This window comes from Monomorium pharaonis, chromosome 10 (assembly GCF_013373865.1).
Source record: "Monomorium pharaonis isolate MP-MQ-018 chromosome 10, ASM1337386v2, whole genome shotgun sequence".
In the NCBI taxonomy this organism is placed as follows: domain Eukaryota; kingdom Metazoa; phylum Arthropoda; class Insecta; order Hymenoptera; family Formicidae; genus Monomorium; species Monomorium pharaonis.
Window position 1 is genome coordinate 11,098,936 of NC_050476.1, and position 21,737 is coordinate 11,120,672.

General features: G+C 38.6%; 2 protein-coding genes and 1 long non-coding RNA gene across 3 annotated transcripts; 1 reads left to right on the plus strand and 2 right to left on the minus strand.

Annotated features, from left to right (window-relative positions):
- Positions 1-233: 233 nt before the first annotated feature.
- On the minus strand, positions 234-5,419 carry LOC118647811. The gene is made up of 2 exons (XR_004964945.1): positions 891-5,419; positions 234-737 (listed from the first exon to the last, which is right to left on the minus strand). It is a non-coding gene; the product is annotated as an uncharacterized LOC118647811 (long non-coding RNA).
- A 1,824-nt stretch (positions 5,420-7,243) lies between these two features.
- LOC118647806 lies at positions 7,244-9,011 on the minus strand. The gene is made up of 3 exons (XM_036293353.1): positions 8,071-9,011; positions 7,681-7,818; positions 7,244-7,591 (listed from the first exon to the last, which is right to left on the minus strand). Exons 1-3 carry the CDS (start codon positions 8,116-8,118, stop codon positions 7,379-7,381), a joined length of 399 nt encoding a protein of 132 aa, XP_036149246.1. The 5' UTR covers positions 8,119-9,011; the 3' UTR covers positions 7,244-7,378.
- Positions 9,012-14,209: 5,198 nt separating this feature from the next.
- Positions 14,210-15,135, plus strand: LOC118647764. The gene is made up of 3 exons (XM_036293206.1): positions 14,210-14,493; positions 14,668-15,012; positions 15,054-15,135. The coding sequence occupies exons 1-3, from the start codon at positions 14,210-14,212 to the stop codon at positions 15,133-15,135; spliced, it is 711 nt and encodes a 236-aa protein (XP_036149099.1).
- The last annotated feature ends 6,602 nt before the right edge of the window (positions 15,136-21,737 follow it).

Genomic DNA, 21,737 nt, shown 5'->3' on the forward strand with positions numbered 1-21,737 from the left:
ACGTCAAGGATGTCTGCTGGACGTTGTGTGGATCGTTGATGGGGGCTTCATGGAGCCTCGATGGACGTCTGACGGATGTTTCGTGGATCATTACGTATAAAAAAATGTATTCTTAACAAAATGCAAAAGTGCCTTTATTCAAAAATATTTTATATTTAAAATAGCGTTGAGTAAAAATATTTCTTAATTAAATGTATTATTATGTTTTCTATAAATATTTTTTTTAAACCTAACATTTTTCTTAAATAAAAGTTTTTATTTTGTCCTTCTCATTTTTATCAATCTTTTTTACAGACTAATATAATTCATCTTGTCTTGTATTATATGTCGATGGCGAAATTTTACTTCCTTCTGCGCTCACCTAAAGAGTGAATTTTATTCATAAGAAACACACGCCACGTAACGGTGAATAGTAAAGGTTTTACAATCCTCGGTGGATGATTGACGGACGTTTTGTGGATTATTAGTAGAAAAGCCTCGATTCTATGATATGTCCGTCAGTCGTCCATCGAGACTCCGCCAAACCTCTATTAATTATCCGCGTAATGTATAATGGATATTTTTTAAGATGTTTGACAGAAATTTATTATAAAGGTAAGATGGATCACCTATCTGACTGTCACCATAGAAGTAAATGTTCCATAGAGCTATGGAAGTTTAGTGGATTTCTAATGGACGTCTATCTAACTTCCATCATGGAAGTAAACATCCAATAAAGCCATGGAAGTTTACTGGATCTCTAATGGACGTCCATCTGACTTCCACCATGGAAGTAAACATCCAATGGAGCCATGGAAGTTTACTGGATCTGCAATGGACGTCTATCTGACTTCCATCATGTACATAAACATCCCATGGATCTATGGAGGTTTAGTGGACGTCCATTAAACGTCTAATGGATGCCAATTTCTATGTGGGTTCCCTACTCGTCACCTTTCTATCTCGTTATTCCCTCTGTGCCTAATCCTGTGTCCCCACTTGCCAACTCATCGCCCCTCTATCTCTCTATTTTCTCCGTGCCTAAGCCCGTGCTTCTGCCTCTCTATCCTCTATTAAATCTGCGCCTATACCTTTCCTTTACTCATTTTCTCCCTTGTCTCTCTCTCTTCCCCTATGGCCCCGTCTCTCTAACCTCCAAATTTACTCGCTCTTCTATGCTTTTCTACACCATATCCCTATCTTCTTTTTTCCTATTTTCCCTATTTTCTTTTACCTGCTGTACTCACACATTCTCTGGTCCAATTCACTCAATCGCACTACACTTCTTACAAACGCCATGACAGAACTTTTCCTAGCCGACCAGAAACGGAAGTTCAATTACATTGGAATATATGCCACGTTTTTGCAATCTTTCTGTGCTGTATGGATGACTACCGTCAATCAAGTCTTATCAGCAGCCAAAGAAAGGACAAAATAATAACAGAATCCGAACAAGAAAACCAGAACATAGGTAGAACATAGGTAGAACATAAGTAGAACATAGGAATCTTTTCTCCGATTGGTCAATAGAATGTTTCAACACTTATAATAGAGAACCAAACCAGTACACTGCCTGACAATTAGTTCCATTCCCCTAGCGGGTTTATATTAAATATGTAATACATCCTATATGCTAGGGAAATGAAACAAATCATTGTTAGGCGGTGTACACAGTCTGTATATAAGGGCCAGTTCAACCAACTCCGATTAACTTTAATCGTTGATTAAAAAGTTGCCAACATAACAAAATACAATGATAAAGCTTTGCTGTGATTGGTTGGTTCCAGTTGTATTTTGTTATGTTGACAATCCTTTAATCAACGATTAAAGTTAATTGAAGTTGGTTGAACTGGCCCTAAAAGCTAGTAAAATCTAGTAATAAAATTTAGTAACATCGAAGAAAAAAATCATCGATGCACCGATTAAACAAAAATAAAAACATCAAGTAAAAAACCGATTTTTTAATAAAAGAGCATCTATATTTAAATATCAAGTAATTTTTGCCCATTCATACTTATTACTCGAATTTGGCGAGTTATTTAGAGGGAGAGAAATCACTTGGCAACACGACTAAATATAATTATGTAGAAAAGTTTACGTTACGTATTCGGGTGCAAGCTAAGATAGTACAAAGTCTAAATTTTTAGCTTCCGTTTGTTACAAAGTAACAGTACTGGGAGTAATCCCCAATTGCAAACTCATACAATTCGGCCGCGTGTGACCTTCAACGTAAAGCATTGTGTACGGTTGCTATATGATGAAAATTAATCATAACCTTCTGATTATAACATTCTCCTCCCGTTGGGGAAAAAAATACAAAGTGTGCAAAGTCTTTCGTTAAGCGAGATATTCTCTAATTATTTGAATTATGTACAATTTTTCCAAGCTATAACTCCCGCGCAAGTATAAATTTATATATAAGTATCCATAAATATATATATTTATATAACACAATCTATAGACAGTACAAAATAAATCCTCAGAAATGAATTTTACTATACAATGTTAAAGTAATATTTGAATTTAGTGATTTCAAAAACAAATATATTTAAATAAGTTTCAAGCAAATTGTATTTAAAGATTAAATCCGCAATGATAAGTGTAATATAATAGCTTTTAATAGCTTATAATAGCTTTTTAAAGATCATTAATTATTAAACATGAGCTCAAGATGTACACAAATGATGTATAAATATGTGTAACGTATGTTAAGTTTTGTTATCAGATCACAGTATTATCACATGAAATATTTTTCTGACATTATAATACATACTGTAAGTAGCATATGCGCACAACTTTCTATACATTTTTGAGGTCATATTATCTTAATATATAAACACATACTTGAGCATAATGTGACATTTTTCTGTCATTTTTAATCAATATATAATCGACATTAAGATTAGATAAAATTGGAGGAATCTGTCTGCTTCTCCTAGACAGAAGTTTTACCTAAATATTATATAAATTAATAACATAATTATAAATAATTAAAAATAAACTTTATTGGGACAAACCTTTATTTTGTCCCTACAAAGTTTATTTTTAATTATTTATAATTATGTTATTAATTTATATAATATTTAGGTTGAATTATTTTGATATTTTTTTTGTGATTTTGTATACCTTTTTAAGTCCATCAAACTATGTATCAAGTAAAACAATCTTGAAATACAATTATGTTGAAAAAAAAGTAATATCACGATGTTAAATTGATAATCGATTTAATAATAATAATGTTTGTACTGTATTACGAGCAGCGCCACCATATTAGGGTAGCATTATATACATATTTGTGGGAGGCTTGAAGAGGAGCACTGTGACGTGACGCGTCTGGTCGCGTTCGTCACAAGGGCGTAAGCCCGACCGAGGGGGTCGATTTGGGGCTCCTCCTCGCCGAGCCCAGGGGGACGCGACTTTGTTTTACGTTTGTTTCTTTCTTTTTTAGTTTCCGCGTTACCGTGTCAGATTAATTAGGGTATTTATGACTAAGGCGCCGAGTGAGGGCTTAATCTTATTGTACCACAAACGGAGGAGGAGCAGCCATCGGGGGAAAAGTATCGCGAGCAGTCGACAGTAGGAGAGGTGCCCCGCGCAGAGTTTCCCCGCTGAGCCGTGCACCGAGCCCGGCTGATTATTACCGCCCTGAGCCGCCAGGATACCGCCGCCGTGAGGATACCGTGGCAGAAAGGATACCGCATAGCAACAGGAAAGATTCTTGAGAGGAATCACGCCGAGGGCACGCCACCGGGCTGCGGACCGGGGGAGTTACCGTCAAACTGTAAACTGCCCGCCACGCAGATCGGTTCGGCCACGGCATGGCCAGCCGGGCCAACCGAAAATGGCAGAGCTATAGCACTCTCCCCGGCGGAAGTCGTCACGCACGGACCACGAGGCAAGTGGATAGGCGATGCGGCGCAGCATGGGATCGAGGCGTGCGGATCGACCGAAAATCGAAGCACGCGCATGCGCGGCAGCTCGAGCCGGCCGGCGTAGGACCGGGGCTCCTCACTGTTCGGCAAGCCGTGACGGCGTGTACTTGGCAGAGGACGAGCCCCGATACCGCGACAGTTACCGAAGACTTCAGGGACCAGGATTCCGTTCACTATTGTAAGGTCACCACTCGGCAGCCATCGATTAAGTAAGGTTCGGAAAAGGCGGTCAACCCTCGTGCGGGATCGGATACCGGATACCGTTTTCACTAAGGACATCGGTCATCCGAATTCGATTTCGTTAGTGATATTAGTGTGTAAGGTAACTTGAAGAAAGAGTAGAGTTTTGTGGCCGCACGAGGGCTCGGACCGACCGGCCCCGAATAATTGATACCGCGAGTACGTCCCTCTCGGACTACGCCGGAGCCGACAGTCATAGGATTAGAATCATTGTTACCGCGACTTGTTTCCGCCATTAGTGATTTTATCTTTGTTCGAGCGGAGAGCCTCGTCGGCCTCCCGCCGCGTATTATCAATTCTGTCGTTTCCACATTTTTGTGTCTATAATTCGTTTCTGTCTCTATCAGAATAATTCCCGGGAATTAATTGTGTACAGACGCATGGAGTAAACTCCTCGCAGCATTGTTACCGTTTTTTACTATCAGTATAGAAATACAGAATATTCTTTAAATGTTTAGTAAGTGAGTACCGAGTCTTTATACGACCTGCCTCGATCCGACATCTCCACACCTTCCGTCTCAATAAGAACCACGCCACTCTACCGTCTCGAGAGAAAGAGCTACCTGCACTTGTAACGCTTTCTAGTTGGTTACCGTATTATCGTTGATTATTGTGTGGCGCGAGAAGTCGCGCCTGGCGCCCAATAATTTAGAGTATTGGGAAGTTACCGTTCTTGCAAGCTACCGCTATCGTATCGAGAGCCATCTCGATCGATATTGGGGGATACCGTATACCAGATACCGCTATCGTGTCGAGAGCAATCTCGTCCGATATTTGGGGGATACCGTCTATAAGTTACCGTTCTCGCTACGAGAGCTATCTCGAGCGAGTGGGGGATACCGTATGCAAGCTACTGATACCGTATCGAGAGCATTCTCGAGAGATACTGAGGCTACCGTTCTCATAAACTATCGTATCTAGCTAGAAGAGCGTTACTCGTTACCGTATAAACAGAGATTTCCGTTTAATTGGGCGTAGCCCCCTCGGATCTGGCATTCCCGGGGGAAAGCTACGTTGCAGCACATAGGCGACCGTAAAGCAGTCTCTCGCTAATCGTCAACATGTATACATTGTAAAAAATAAACTCTGACATTGCGCTAAACTACTGTCTTTCGTACTTCTTCATTTACCACACTGTTAATATCTGTTATAGCTCCTCCTTTTAAATACTTTAACAAATTTGTTGCAAAAAGTAATCATTTCAATTAGAAATTATCATTTTTTAAGATAAAATATAATAAAATACTTAATCACAAATGGTATATTTTTTACATAAAATAATTTTTCTGATTATTCGACATATATGTAAAAGTATTAAAAGAACTGTCAAACAATAAATAGTTTATGATATATTTTAATATATGCTGGCATATTTAAACATTTTTTCATTAAACTAATTTTTTAATTGGCTTTATAGAATCGCAAAACTCTTTTATGGAATTAAAGTACGCACCATAATTTATGTGCCGCCGCCGCCGCCGCCCGCCCGCCGCCGCGGTGCTCGCGCTCTCCCTCTGTTGCGAATCTCTCTCTCTCTCTCTCACCCGCGATCTCTTTCAGCAGCCATCGCCGCGGTGCTCTTACCACCGGGATCATGTTTCACAGGCACGTTCCACAGCTGTGGCCGTCACCGTGGAACGGTTGAGCGAAAGAGCACATACGAATATGAGAGAAAGAGAGTGAGAACAGTATGTGTGGGAGTTAGAGCGAGAGCATGCAAAGTGTGAAAGAGAACAATGAGTATAATAAAATAATAAAATAATAAAATAATCACTCACCGCGGAAGTAGCCCCATGCCTCAGTTTATAAAACTACACTAAAAGTATCATAAAACTACACTATAAAACTACACTACATAAAACAATAATTAAAGTTACTCCTCCCCCTCCTCGGAGGAGTCATTATCTCCCTCAAAGTCGGATACCCCCATGTAGTCCATATTAGGGACCGCGACCGCAAGGGGTTGGAGAACCTCGCGGGGATTAAACTCTGGCTCATCATCCCCGCTGGAATCGTCATTGTCACTATCACTATTGCTGTCATCGTCATCGTCACTGTCACTGTCATTATCATTATTATGTTCCCGATCGGGGATTTCACGAAGGTCTATAAGTTCGTCGACCACTTCCCCCGCATCTTCATCGGCATCCACGATCACCAAAATTCCCGGAATGGGCGATGCGGGGGGTGATGGAAGATATGAATGCATAATGCACAACGTGATGCACACCATAAAAAACCATGGGCGACTAACATAAAGAACTGAGAAGACAGCATGACAGTCGCGAGAGAGCTTAAAAGAGCTGACATATTAAAATGATAGAGCTTGCTTCAGAGAAAGCAGAGACCACATATCTCAATCATGACACGATAGCTCGCCCTAATCACCTCTTATACCTGCATACACCCTAACGAAGAACTATGTTTACGAATATGTTTATGAAATTACATTGCATGTCATGGTATTGAACTGCTATCAAACCGCATCATACAGCAGTGTATTATTTTCTTCCGCCATCGCCGCGATGCTCGCTCTCTTCCTTCTTTATTGTAAATTTGTCTCTCTCTCTCGCCCGTACACAATACCTCCAACCATGCAACCTTATCTCTTTCTCTTGCGTCCGTTCATTCATACGCGACCACATATGCTCCCATCCATCACACCTTTTCAGTTCGTTTATCAACTACTTAAAGAAAATGAACAATATAATAACATTTGCAAATTTAACTGTAATTATCCGTTCGTACGCACGATTATTATAATATTTATTTAATAAAATGATTTATATATAAAATAATTTATTTAATAAAATAGTATAAATTAATATAAAAAATTTTAGTTTGACAAACTTTAATATTTAAAACTTTAATTATAAAAAAAAAAATTAGATTAAACGATGTGATAAAAATTAAATGAAATTTAATGTACTAACAATAAGATTGGTAGAACAGAGAGTGATGGAGAGGGATTGTAATATTTTAAGGGAACAAGAGGGAAAATAAATAATTTTAAACCATTATATATAAGTAACCAGTATATTAATTTATTATATAAAAAATTATTATATATATAAAAGTATTAAAGGTATAAAAAAGTATAAAAAGTATATAAAAAGAGTATAAAAGTATAAAAGTATATAAAAAGTATATAAAAGTATAAAAGTAGAAGAACATATAAAAAGTCATATAAGAGGAACATATAATAAAAGAGTAATTAAAATAGCACGTCACTCCCAGATTTCTCCATCTTCGGACGGTGGTTCCATGTTAAACAACCTCCTGAGGTCCCACACGTCAGCGTCAAAATTATAATGTCCGTATGCGTGTTCCCTATTTTGGTTGTTTCTACACTGGTCCCCTTGGCGGAAATACCGCCTCCACCAAGCTGCGGCGATATTGATGAACCCCGATATACGGATTTCATCAAATCCAAAATATGGCTATAAAAAAAAAAACATTTTTATTTAATCATGCTGCATGTATCCAAAAACAAATTTTGTAGTTGCAAAACAAATACTATATTACATACCTGCTCACCAACGGGCCCACGTATGGACACTACATTATTTAGCCAAATAATCGATGTGTGGCTCTGCGGCACTCTTACAAATGTTCGGCCGTGAACGGCCGTGGTCGGTCCATGTGAGATATCACCAACGTATACGTACTGAAAAATTAAAAAAATTCATATTATATTAAATTTATTTTAAAATTTTATATAAAAAAAAAGTTTAATCAAGAAAATTATACTTTATTATTTAATTTTCTTAAACAAAAAAGGAAAAAGTGTCGAATAGAAAAAATAATAGAAAATAATACACTAGCAGTATTGAAATAAAACTATAATATTTTTAATTTAAAAAGAATATATTGCTATAATTTGAATATATTTCAATTTGAGAGTGATTTTTGTACTTACCCCCACAATCGGATACTCAATACGCAATCTATGGCCAAAGTTTGACATGTTGCTAGCACTTCGACACAAGCTTTTACAACTACGACACGAGCTTTTATTTGACGACACGAGCGATCCAAACTAGCGTTGAGGAGCAGACCCCCATCATTATATAGTGAAGATGTACGTGACTTTTACTTGAGAAACAAATTTGAAAAAGATTCTCAACCATGTCAGCTTCGTAGAATTTTTTATCTGTGCTTACCATTGTCTAACAAGAACTAAAACGTATGCGATTTATTAGCAAGATTGTCTTATATGATGCTGGATGTCAACGTCTCTGTCGAAGTAAAGCAGTGTTTTAAAACAACTCCATAAAGAGCATATTAAATGTATTATATTGAATCATATACATCAAACTGCACCATCGAACCACATTGTACATCTGTTAAACCAGAATTGAACCGCTATCAAACCGTATTATACGTCTATAGAACAGCATCATACAGCAATCGAACTGCATCACTAGAATTGAACCGTTATCACATCGTACAGCAATCAAACACATCTATCAAATCACAATTAAACCATCGCTTGAGAAATAAAATTTGAAAAGCATATTCTCAGCCACATCAGCTTTCATAAAATTTTTTATCTGCGCTCGCCATTGTCTAACAAAACGTACGTGATTTATCAACGAGACCGTTTTATATGATGTCTCGGTCAACACCTCGGTCAACGCCTCGGCCAACGCCTCGGTCAACGTCTCGATCGAAATAAAGAATTGCTATCAAACCACATCGTACAGATAAAGAACCGTTATCAAACTGCTTCATACAGCTGCCGAATCATAGTTGAACCGCTATCGAACCACTATTGAACCGTTATCAAACCGTATCATACAGCTATCGATCTGCTATGTAACCACTATCAAACTGCATCATACAGCTATCAAACTGCATTGTACAGCTATTTAACCGATATCAAACTGCATCATACAGCTATTGAACCGCATCGTACAGCTATCAAACTGCATCATACAGCTATTGAACCGCATCGTACAACTATCGAACCGTTATCAAACTGCACCATACATCTATATATCTTATATGTACAGGAAAAGATAGAAATAAACATTTTATTGCGTTTTATTTTTCTTTATTTTAAAAAATTTCGCAATTATTTTGGTGTTGCGACCACCAGTTATATATTTTAAATACATTTTGTAAAGCACAATTCTTAACATGTTTTTCACATCGTATAGTATTACTAACATCTAGATTATTTAAAGATTCAATGTCTTCGTAATCCGCATCCAATGTCTTGATATATATCCCATCATCGGTATCCAGTATGTTTATCAACCATTCTCGTTTCTGAAGTCCCTTAACGTATACGATAGTTTTTCTGTCATCATCTTCCGTATTACACACAGCAGATGTAATCAGACGTTTCACCATGCTGTACGATATCATCCCGTCTTTCCATTGCAATCCATGATGATATGCAATCAACCAAGAAGCGCAAGACTTGTCGGATTTTGTAAGAACACGCCATGGCATGGGGCTAGCAAAAATGTAATGCGTGAGAACGAATCCTTTTCTCAGTACCGCCACTTCCTTTACGATAAATTTTTTATCGACAATGAATCCTTGCAGATCCACAAATGTCGGTACGATCATTATGAGTAACTCTTCAAGACTATACTTTAAAACCAAATATCTCAGTTTTTATCAGTTTGATGTTACATGATTTTGCGCACTACGTTGGACAACGGACAATATTCAATTACACGATCATGTAAAATGAGACAATAAGTGGTAGTATTCGCAGGAACATTTTCTTTACAATCAAATTCTATGCGCACATCTACGGTAGCACTCTTGACGGATTCGTTTTGTCGCGAACAGTCAATGACCGCAAAAAGCCCTTTTTCCAGGAATGTGATTACGTTGAGCAGCGTTTCACACTCATATCCATAATAAGATTTACCAAAACGTCGATACATGTCATACAGAATTGCATATCTAGATTTACGAAAGTCTAAATTCATATCGTCATACGGATAAAATTCGGAGTTTAGATAAAGTTTTACGTTGATCAAATTACAGTCGTCAAAGATTGTAACATCTTATCCTTATCGTCTTTCTTCTTCATCACCAATCTTCCTTCGACGTAGAGAAAACTTTCACATGGGAATGTGTATAAATCCTGCTGTTGTATGGGTATCCTTATTTCATCGCTGTATCCAAAAGTAGTGTTGGCGTACGGATTGTACGTATGAGTCTCAATCTTGACGATGCTGTCGTCAAAGATCGGCTCGCCTCCAATGTTCAAGATGTTAGACATCTTAGATATTTCGTACGACGAATCCCAATGATTTTAAAAATTCAACGTTTGACACGGAGAGCTTCTTTTTATCAGACGATCAAATATTTTTAACTGCCATACAATTTATGTCACACGGCCGAATATTCTTGATTGGTGTAAAAATTGTGTCCTTCACCTGCTCATTCAACACGAGCATCTCACGTTATCGTCTTCGTACGTGTAATCTAACGGTAATCTCCTCTCCGCGAAAATCGAGTAATTGACCGTTCTGATCCAATGCGAATCGTCAAATCAGTAATGCTCCGTGCGACGATTGGAAGGTAAATGATCTGTGCAGGCGTTTCCGATATCTTATATCCTGGTGGCACCCTCGGTGACAATTCATGTATCGTGTGTACGCACTTGTCGTTGCTGTACGCACCTGCAGTCACGTTACATTCTATGCGAATAATATTTACGTTTATGATATTTATAGGTGCATCCGATTCATGCCACAATCGCGATTCAAGAATACGACGCGATGAAAATCCCAACAGCGATCCGATGTTGTTAGGTTTAATGAAATTTATCCGATAAGCACACATAATCTCGCTCTTCATTGTATTATTGTTAGCACAAATCACCAGCGAATATTCGCTCTCTTCATCTTCTTTGCGAAACGTCCTCTTTCCCGCAACATCGGGATGAGATTGTAAAATTGCGCGTTTCAAATATCTATCTATATCACGCAATTCATACAATCCTTCCGGAATCATAATTTCCTTGTCGTCTTTGTCATAGTAAAATTTGTTATTCGATAAATTTACATTAGGTATGGCATAATATGTTTCAAAATCTGTGAGGCCGAGCTCGTAATCGCCATCGCTCAAATCTACGGCTGGAAAATAGCTTACCGCGAGGATGCTACTCTTGCCGGTTAGCGTAAACGTCAGTGACTTATTGAAACGAATACTGAGTTAAATTGCACAATGTTAGCCTTTAAATTGATTATTAACTGTTTGGAGAAAACGCAAACACAGTTGACCGCAGTTGCTTTGATCGTAACGTTGGTATGGCGTGTGATTGTACTCGATCCGCTTTACATCTAAATATTGCACCAGTTCTTTCGGCGGTCTAAGATTGCCGAAACTATCAAAGTATATAGCGCGATCTCCCCTCTTTGCGTATGCCACCCAGTGTATACCCGATCCTTCAGCATTATCTAAATTTACAATACCACTCTCGTTTCGATATGCTCCAGCCGTTGGTAATACCGTACGCATAAAAATTCCTCTAAAGTATGGAATGCGCATACGTTTTGCTAGCTGTAACATAATTGTATGTTGGTAGTTACATCTTTCGGCATTTTTAACGTCTTTTTGACGTTTTTTTTTTCTTTTCATCAAAACTCCTTGTCCACGCTTGTATGGAGCGAGATAAACTCCATGACCTTCCATGACGTGATTATGACGTTTCAATTCTTTCAGCTGACGCTGCGCTGCTTTGTTATCATTCACAACTTTCGCAACTCCCGCCGCTCCGCCGACCAACGACCCGAGAACTCCCAATAGCGGTAAAATGGGTAAAACACCTCCGCGTTTCGCTACCGGAAGTATTCGTTTACTCGCTCTTTTCTTTTTATCTCTTTTTTTCTTTTTCAAGCCCATACCGATTTTCATCTTAGTCTTCATAGCTGCCCAAACGGTTGCTGCTGCAGCTCTTTCTCCGAAAGTCGAATCGTTCGCTGTAATGCGTTTTCGCGCTTCCGCAGCGAGTATATTGTCAGCTGCGTGTCTGTCGGTGAGTTCGTTGCTCCGGGAGTACACAATGTCGTGTTCGCGACACGCCACGTCCAATGGATTAATACCCCGATCGCCTCTGGCCAATCGCTTTTTCAGCGATTTCTAGTACCCGGACCGCAAAATTGATATCCAGGTATATGCAGTTCAAAAGGAAGCGCATTTATCGCACGATTTAACAAGCCGCGACCTACCGCTGGCATTCGCGACAATTCTTTATCAACGGTGCGAGGCTGTCGATGTGCGTCTGCTGCCACGATTGATTATAATGCTCGTAACAGCGACGATAGCTTTGAACCTCTGGATCAGTCTTTATATGTTCCGGAAGCCTATCCCACACGTGTTCGATATAGTTGCCACACACGCGTAGCAAAATAGGTTTCGATACGAATTCTAACTGTTCGGCGCTCAAATCGAGTATATCAGAGGGATGTGACAATATGAGAAACATTTTACATACTGAACAATTTTGCTCGACGCGTCTCTATAAATAGATCGGTCTTAATATAATTTTTATCAGTTCTTATGAGAGGGGAAAAATATGCGGTTCGTACAACATTCACCCGCGATTAAAATAACAAATTTCGATGACAGGATAATGTCCGAACGAAAGATACGGAGACATGGAAACATGTTGCTGAGTTCTATACGCGGTATAATTTGCGGTCCGTCAAATTGTGGCAAGACAAACGTATTAATAAGCTTGTTGGAAAGTCCGCATGGAGTACGTTTTGAGAATGTGTATGTGTACTCGAAATCATTACAACAACCGAAATATCGATATTTGGAAAATTTATTGACACCGATTGAAGAAGTTAGTTATTTTGCATTCTCCAATAACTGTGATGTCATTCAGCCGAGTGAAGCGCTTCCGAATTCCATTTTTATCTTTGATGACGTGGCGTGTGATAAGCAAGATACGATAAGAGACTACTTTGCAATGGGGCGACACGTGGACGTCGATTGCTTCTATCTCTGTCAGACGTACGCAAAGATACCGAAACATCTTATACGCGACAATGCGAATTTGCTAATTTTATTCAAGCAGGATGGTACTAATCTAAAACATGCGTACAACGATCATGTAAATACCGATATGTTTTACGAGGATTTTAACAATTTATGTCATACTTGTTGGCAACAAAAGTATGGATTTTTAGTGATAGATAAGAATAGTGCGCTCGCTAATGGACGGTATCGAAAAGGATTTAATGACTTCGCAATACCATAAAGCAGTTAGTTGTTTTCGATACGTTGACCAAGTAGCGTTTCTCAACATGGATAACACAGATAACAGTAAGAATCGTGAGAAGATTGTGAAAGAAATTGCGAAAACGAGTGATTCAATTCGCAAAAAATATCGCGCTTTGAAAGCGGGTAAAGTGCAAGAAGAGATGGCGTTGGAGACACTTTAAGCCCTTTGTCGAACCATTAAAACAGATTATTGAAAACACCGTTGGTGATGTATCAGATCCGATTAAGAATGAAACGTTCTTTTCGGGGGAAGACGAATACTCAGAACCAAAACCGAAACGAAAGCGATTAAACGCTTCGCTTAACAATTCTATAATGACCTCTACTCCTATTAAAAAAATGAAACGATCAAAAACTGTACCAACTAATTTGAATAAAACATCGCAAATATTACATGATAGCGATTTATCATACAGTCATGTGCCTTCTGTCGAAGAAGTTTTTGAAGTCGCAGCCAATGAATCGCTTGGGATGTCTATTCGACAACAGTTGGAAACGCGAGAAGGACGTGAAAAGTTGCATGCACACTATGGTCCATTAGGTCAAAAATATATGGGAGCTGTTCTGAGTGGTAAAAAACCAGTCATCAATAAACGATACGTGCAGCAGACCGTGAAAATTTTAAAGGATCGACAGGATGAAATCGAGAGGAAGATTGAGGCACTTCAAAGTAGAGTGGAAATCACAGCTCATATGCTAAACGAGTTTCAAAGACAGCTCGACGCGGTGACTCATCGTGCAGAGTAAAAAAGTCGATACATCGAATATATGTGTCATTTACATATTATACTCCAAACATGTCTGAGAAACAATTGCTGGTTGAGGAGTTGCATGCTCCGGCGAGAAGAAATTTTCTTCGAAGACATGTCATAGTTCGCGGATATGATGACCTGTGGCAGGCGGATGTGGTTGAGATGCGTCCTTACACGCGATTTAACCGAGGTTATCACTACATACTCACCGTTATCGACGTGCTGAGCAAGCATGCATGGGCTGTGCCGCTTAAGGCCAAGAGTGGTAGCGAAGTTGCTATTGCGATTGCAAAGATAATTCGGAAAGATGAAAGATGTCCGAAAAATTTGCAAACAGACAAAGGAAAGGAATTTTATAACGCAAACGTGCAGAAACTATTAAAAAAACATGATATTAATCATTATTCTACGTACTCCATAATGAAAGCATCAGTTGTCGAACGCTTTAACCGCACATTAAAAAACGTTATGTGGAAACAATTTACACTCAATGGAAATTATAGATTGCTCGATCTGCTGCCACGTCTCGTGTCAGATTACAATGTACGAAAGCATCGAACTATCGGCATGCGACCCATCGATGTTACGCCTGCAATCGCTAAAAAACTCTTAACCACTGTGTACAGTCACATAAAAATTGCAGCACCCGCGCGATTTAAAGTAGGTGACTCGGTGCGCGTCAGCAAATTCAAAAGTGTTTTTGAGAAGGGCTATACACCAAATTGGACTACGGAAATATTTAAAATTATCAAAGTACAAAGCGTACCAATCCTGCGACATATGTACTGGAAGATTCCTGTGGAAAACCTGTCGCTGGAGGATTCTACGAATATGAGCTGCAGCGTGCTGCAAATCCTGACGTGTATCTTGTTAAAAAAATATTACGCAGAAAAGGAGATGAGGTTTATGTCAAGTGGTTGGGATTCGATGGAGCGCATAATTCATGGATACATAAAAGCAATGTTATTTAATCCATATAAAAATTGTTTTTATTATATACATAAAAGTACAATGTAACCGTATAAACATAAAATACATTATTAATTTTATATTATGCGAGATTTCTTTATCATCCTTCCATTATCGTTAATACATTCTTATTATTAATACTTGTACTTTATTAATACTTTTACATAAAAATATGAATGAAATTATAATGTAAAATTATAAAATGTGTATATAAAATATAAAATATTATAGCGGTATTCGATAATGTCCTCACGGTAACGTTTCAACTGAATCGGGTATAAGGTATCTCTTATCGTCGTACGGACTCAAAACAATTTTCGTTTCGGACACCGTATATACTTCATGCATCTTGGATCTTATGCATGATTGGCGGCGCGTCATCTCAATCTCATCTCTCAAACACTGGGTGTAATCATCAAACGTTATGGTTCGCGCTACTACACTATTCTTGACACTTTTCGCCTTTTTCGTATCCTTCTTTCCATCCACCTTCAACGCATACATCTTTGCTCTAAGTCCAACGAACTCGGTCATTATTATACCATTGTTCTCATCTTTCATTAGACCCGGAACTTTTTTATTCTCAAGAGGCATACCGTACGCGTTGTCGACTGGATAATCGCTCGTGTCAAACTTAGCGATATCGCGTTTCATCGTCTCGTAAATATCCTCACACTCGACGAGGTATATAAGACTGTCAGTGTCGGTGTACATGACGCTACATTTGTCACGATATAAAGGTAGCATGTATTCGTGGTGAAATTCATATAGACACGTCTTAGAAATATCTAGGATACACATACCTACGTAAATCGGCTTATATAATTTTACCTCGAGTTTTTTAAGTTCAACGGCGATTAAATTTTCCGCAAAAATACTTCGACTATGAAAATTTGGTTTCGCGATCATTGTCTCCACACCATACCGCCCCGCCCATGTCGTCAACAATTTAACGTCAACATGATTGCGCACATTCTCCATGGTTTTACCAAACACCGCATTATTCATTAATTTATACAAATTTTTTTCGAAATCATTTTTAGCGATGGTTCGGAATTGTGTGTTTAACTCTATGTACTTACAGAGCCATGGAGATTGTGCGAATTTTAACACACGGTGTATCTTCGCGATATGAAGACGCGTGCACTGCTGCAGGTTGCGGTAGTGGATGACGTAACGTTTCTTATCATACAAGGTCGCTAAAAGTTTATATTCACGCTTGCCTGGCGGTTTATCGCATGTCGGGCAGAAAGGTAGGTCAGTGTGCTCATCGTGAAGGTCTCGAGGATACTCGAGCTCAACTTCGAGAATGTATCCCATTGGTGAATCAGGAGCGATCGCACACACGTCAAAATTTGAGACATCTTTGACCCATTGAAATTCTCCATAGGGCAACGGTTGACACATTGCCCATCCGTACAAATTATTGACGTCAAAGTACATAAGATATGAGGATGGTTTTAATGGGTCGTACGTCTGCATGTACTTGTTATTGGCTCGCGCATGTCTGCCTGAACATTGACTGAGGCCACCGCGTATACCGCATTCTATAAACATTACCATGTCAATGTCAGTAAGCAGTTCGAAAGTGATGTTGGTGTATTTTAACATAGCATCCCACGTGTATCCGGGGAGAGTGTAATAATGTGCGGGATCGAGGCCATAACTTTCTAAGCATTTATCGCGGAAATTTTCAAAAATATCAGCTAATAATAAAACATCTGTTTTCAAATATAGATCACTATATTCACCCAATGTTCGAATGGAGAATCGCTTCCAGACATTCTCGGCGTGCGCGTAATCGCTCTCGGATACAGTATCACCGATCAGGGAACTGAAAAATAATTCGCGCGGCGGTAAACATATGTCCTGCAGCTTGTCCACGCAATCCACGTACTCGTACGGAAATACACCTTTTCGTGTCAATAAATCGAAATTTTCGTCAGACAAGTGTAAAAATTTGGAACGTACAATTTTTATTTTTTCTTTACCTAGAAACGATGCCAATTTTTCGAGACTAGTATTTAAAAATTTATATGAATCTATAAACCGTAGTTTTATGTAATTGTGTGGATTTAATTTATCGGCTGTGTCTATAACATGTTTTGTGAAAGAAATGTACTTTTCTTTCGTGATGGGGAGTATGTCGGTCTTCCCTTTGAACGCAGTGGCTATTTCCTTAATAATGAAATGTGAATCGTATCCAGATAAATTATGAAAAATAATTGGCATATATGATACATTTCGATAATTTAGATTACAAAGAGAATGTGCTGGACCGCGGTAACGACCGGTCAGGTGACAATGATCGCACACCCGCGTATCGTCTGGTGCAAACGGCTTATCGCAGATATGACACCGCGTCGCGCTACGGTATGCCTCCAATTGTTCTTTCGATAACGTTTCCATGGGGACATTAGTGGATAAATGAGTTTTAACATTATGCTAATTCTTCGATTTGTTTCGTGAACCACGCGATGCAATCTTTATCGCGACGAAACCTATACGTAGATAACGCGTCGTCGTACGAGCATCGCACGTAGTATCCGATGCTGAATACTTCGTGTTGTTGATATGTGTACGACGCTTGCTCTGTATCATGTTGCGTCTTCCGTAGCACACACTCAAGGTCCGCGTAGACGATAAAGGGCACTCGTTCCTTGTGGTTTACGTTCTGAAAATTTAACCACTTGTCTTCAGCGGGCAGTGTGATAGCGCAGTCGTTCATCGTCTGGCAGTCCATATCATGTGATTGCAGCCTCTCGCAAGACGAAAAATAGTTCAAGCATCTGTAAAAAATTATGGAAACATTTACTTTTTTGCTAGATCATGAAAGTTTTTTGCATGAGAATATAGTATACATACCGATCACAAATGTATTTCTTGTGCTCCTTTTTACTCAATTGGGAGCTGACGAGGCGGGACAGATTTCTTATCCAAGCAAAATGACCCACGCTGTCTTCGCGCAGATTTTGCAAGTATAATAAATTGACATGCCTCTCTTTTTTGTCGTTGGAGAGTCGCAGCGGAAGAATCTTTAGCAGCGCCATTTCCTTTTTCATCCCGTTGATCGATACATTGTTAAGACTCTCAAATTTCCCAATGTCCTTTAGTGTAACGGGAAACGCAATGTCGTCAAACTTTAGAACTGTTATATAATGCGGATATGATGACTCCCTTTCTGAATTTCTTTCGGCAGGGTGTAGCGCAGCGACCACTGACCACGCGAAGCATGCATTGTCCTTTGAATTAACGTTCACTACCGCACGTTTCATTATTATTTCTCGCGGTAATGTCACGTGACACCCCGCATGTAAGGGATTGTACTTATTTATATTTAGAGTCAAATTGAGAATTCGCGACAGCGCCCACCCGCTATCACGTTCTTGAAACTCTTCGAGTGATGCTAATGTGGGCTCGATAACGCGTCGCTCATACCACTCGTCCAAATCTGACGTTTGAAATAATTCACAATTTTTAGTGTTTATACTTTTGTTTGCACGTTTATCACCCGTTACAAACACACCATTAAACGCAGTAATTACTTTCACACTATTGTGTTTTTCTAGAGTGTCCCGCACTCGCTCAAGCACTATACCACCTGCATCTTCTAAAAACGTTCGCGGTTCGATATAATTGGAATTTATCACCACACCTGTCTGAATGCGATTCTCAAACGCTGCATCTATTTCCCGCCACACGAATTTATTCGCGTTATTACTAGTGCTCGCGTAATTACCGCCTACATGTACAAAACGTCTTTGTAATAATGTTTTTTCACTCTCGTGTCGCGCGATCCTCGCAACCAACGATTGTCTCTGTCCGACGGCAAGCCGAGGACGCTTGATGCGGCTATGTTCCTCAAGCTGTTGTATAAATTCGTCGCATCGCTGCAACCACATAAAACACTCGCCCAAAGTAGTGACTCCGTTTGCTTGCTCCAACAGCTCGCGTTCCACTTGCTCGAAATTATTCTCCATTTTTATATCTTTTTATCACTGTTTTAAAACAACACCATACAATCTTCAACAGGACACTCGCATGTAGTTTCGTAGCACCTAATGCAGAATCGAAATTTGTCTTGAATTTCAAACTGCATTAGCTTGCTTTGTCTTTCACACCAAATATAAAAACATATCTCCTTCTCTTGCTCAGACAGAACGTATTCATCCTCATCATTGTTCAAAAGATTTGAAAATTCGTGGTAAGTACGCAGCATTTTCTCTACATAGGGATTCTCAGTATTATAACCCAAGTGGGACGTTATTGCTATCACTTCGATATACCTTCCAACACCTGCTGGTATCTCAATGAGATGGTAACAGCATTCCTTTTCTATGATTTGTTTTGCTATATCATATTCATTATCATCGATGTCAACCGAATTGAGTATCTCTCTATATAATTTGTGCTTCATATGATGAGGCCAGTTATGAACAAATTGGTCGTGTATGTAAACTTCCTGTATTACGGTGCGTTCATGCGTTCCGCGTATACCGAGTTCTCGATCACGTAGAAATTGCACTGGTGATATTCTCTGCACATCCTTTCGTTTTTCGGAATCATCATCATTGTTAAGAACATAAATGGCATCTTCTACGATATCGTCATTCATGTTGTAATAATGTAGTTTTTATACTAAAAGTCTTTAATGTGTGCACACTGGACACATATTACACGGAATCAACACAAACATAGGCTGTCTGCAATTCGAGCAGTATTTACCGTCTAACCTACCATACGCGTCAGTTATATGTTTGCGGAAAGCATGCATTATGTTGAAATCTGTGTCCGCTATTTGCATAATACATTCGGCACAGGCTGAATAAGTACCACCTGTAGTATAATAAAAATATATTGCACAATGTCTCGTACGTGCAGTTATCACGCTCACTTCCGCATGTGTCAAATGTTTCTCGATGGTATCATTAAACTCTTCACTGCAATCACTTGTATAATTACTTGTCCTCAGATACTACACTCTCTTCATCCTCATCATCTATCACATCTTCAAAGTTAACATCTATAACGTCCATCACGTTGCCGTCATCCATTTGGAGCACCTCATTCACAAAATTTTCATTATTTACATCATTTACAAAGTTTTCCAGATCATTAAACTGATCATTCATTTTTCATGTCGCGCTAATTCACTTTTCGCATCGCATTCGGATCATCAAATGTGATACCATGTGCTTCTCAACCAGTTATCACTTGTCACTCGAATCACTTTCGCGTCGCGTTCGGATCATCAAATGTTATACCATGCGCTTCCCGACCAGTTATATATATTCTCTTCATTTCTTTGTTTTAATCAAAGCATTGTCATATGAGCATTAGTACATCCGCGCTTTACTTTTGCAAGATTTGCATTCTTCGAATGCATGATTTTGAATGATCTCATCAGAAGATATAACAAATGATTTATGTACGTGCCTAAAACATATTTTTATATCGCAACTGCCATACATCGGCGCTTTTGCAAAATTTGCATTCTCCGAATTTTAATGATCTCATCAGAAAATATGTATCAAATAATTTGTGTACGTGCCTAAAGCATATTTTTACATCGCAGCTGCCATACATCGGCGCTTTTGTAAAATTTGCATTCTCCGAATTTTAATGATCTCATCAGAAAATATATATCAAATAAGGGATTTGTTCCCACTATTCTTATTGAAGTATGTGGAGAGGTGTACAGTATAAAAAGAGTTTAGACATCGGTACCCGTTTATTACCGGACAGCAAAGGTTTCTGAAACGTTACTACAATCGACGAACTTCTCGAGGATGAATTATTACGTTCCGATCCAGCAAAATGATGTGTGTGATAAACCGTAAGTATTTTTAATTAAAAAATTTTTTTCTTCTATATTTTCTTCTATATTTCCTTCTACATTTATTTGCACTTTTATTTCTAATTCCCTGTATTCTTTTTACAGAACATTATCGCAACCGCGTTATACTCCACGCATCTTGGGAAAGAGATATGCTTTGACTGCTACAGCATATAAATATTTGGACATTGGAATCAGGGTGGAATCTATGCCCTGTGTAGAATTATTGATTGGTGACAACCAAAGTCGCATAGGTCACCTACACCTGACTTATGCGATATGGAAAACGTTCATCGAGAGACGTGCGGATATTGTGCAACTCATGCAGGCAGCTGTACCTTCTTCAAGAATTTCGATTCACGATTTAGTTATAGATCTCGTAAATATACGTAAAGAAAATATTGTAAAGTTAACATTATATAATACTAGTACGTATATGAAACCATCAACCATACAATTCTTATTAGAACTGGAAAATTGTGTTGAACAAGTATGCTATCAATTGCATCAAAATATTTATATTGTTAGCGAAAAATATAAACAATTTGTTACTATTTTACGTCAAAATCATGTCACTAATAAAAGTGATGCTGTAAAGATATTACATGAAAAATATGCTAAGACGTGTCTCGTAGATTGCGAGTTATTGGCTTATGCATCGGACAATATTATATATGATGCTTTACAAAACAAATAAATGAAAAAATCTCGTAGATTGTGAACTTAGACATCAGGCAAATATTGTATATGATACGTTATGAAATAAAT

Coding starts and splice junctions, on each gene's coding strand:
- LOC118647806 (XM_036293353.1), bottom strand. CDS start 8,118: ATGTCAAACTTTGGCCATAGATTGCGTATTGAGTATCCGATTGTGGGG. Junction 7,819..8,070: donor TTGAGTATCCGATTGTGGGG/GTAAGTACAAAA, acceptor TTAATTTTTCAG/TACGTATACGTTGGTGATAT. Junction 7,592..7,680: donor GTGGGCCCGTTGGTGAGCAG/GTATGTAATATA, acceptor TTTTTTTTATAG/CCATATTTTGGATTTGATGA.
- LOC118647764 (XM_036293206.1), top strand. CDS start 14,210: ATGTCTGAGAAACAATTGCTGGTTGAGGAGTTGCATGCTCCGGCGAGA. Junction 14,494..14,667: donor GAAAGATGTCCGAAAAATTT/GCAAACAGACAA, acceptor TGGAAATTATAG/ATTGCTCGATCTGCTGCCAC. Junction 15,013..15,053: donor AATATGAGCTGCAGCGTGCT/GCAAATCCTGAC, acceptor AATATTACGCAG/AAAAGGAGATGAGGTTTATG.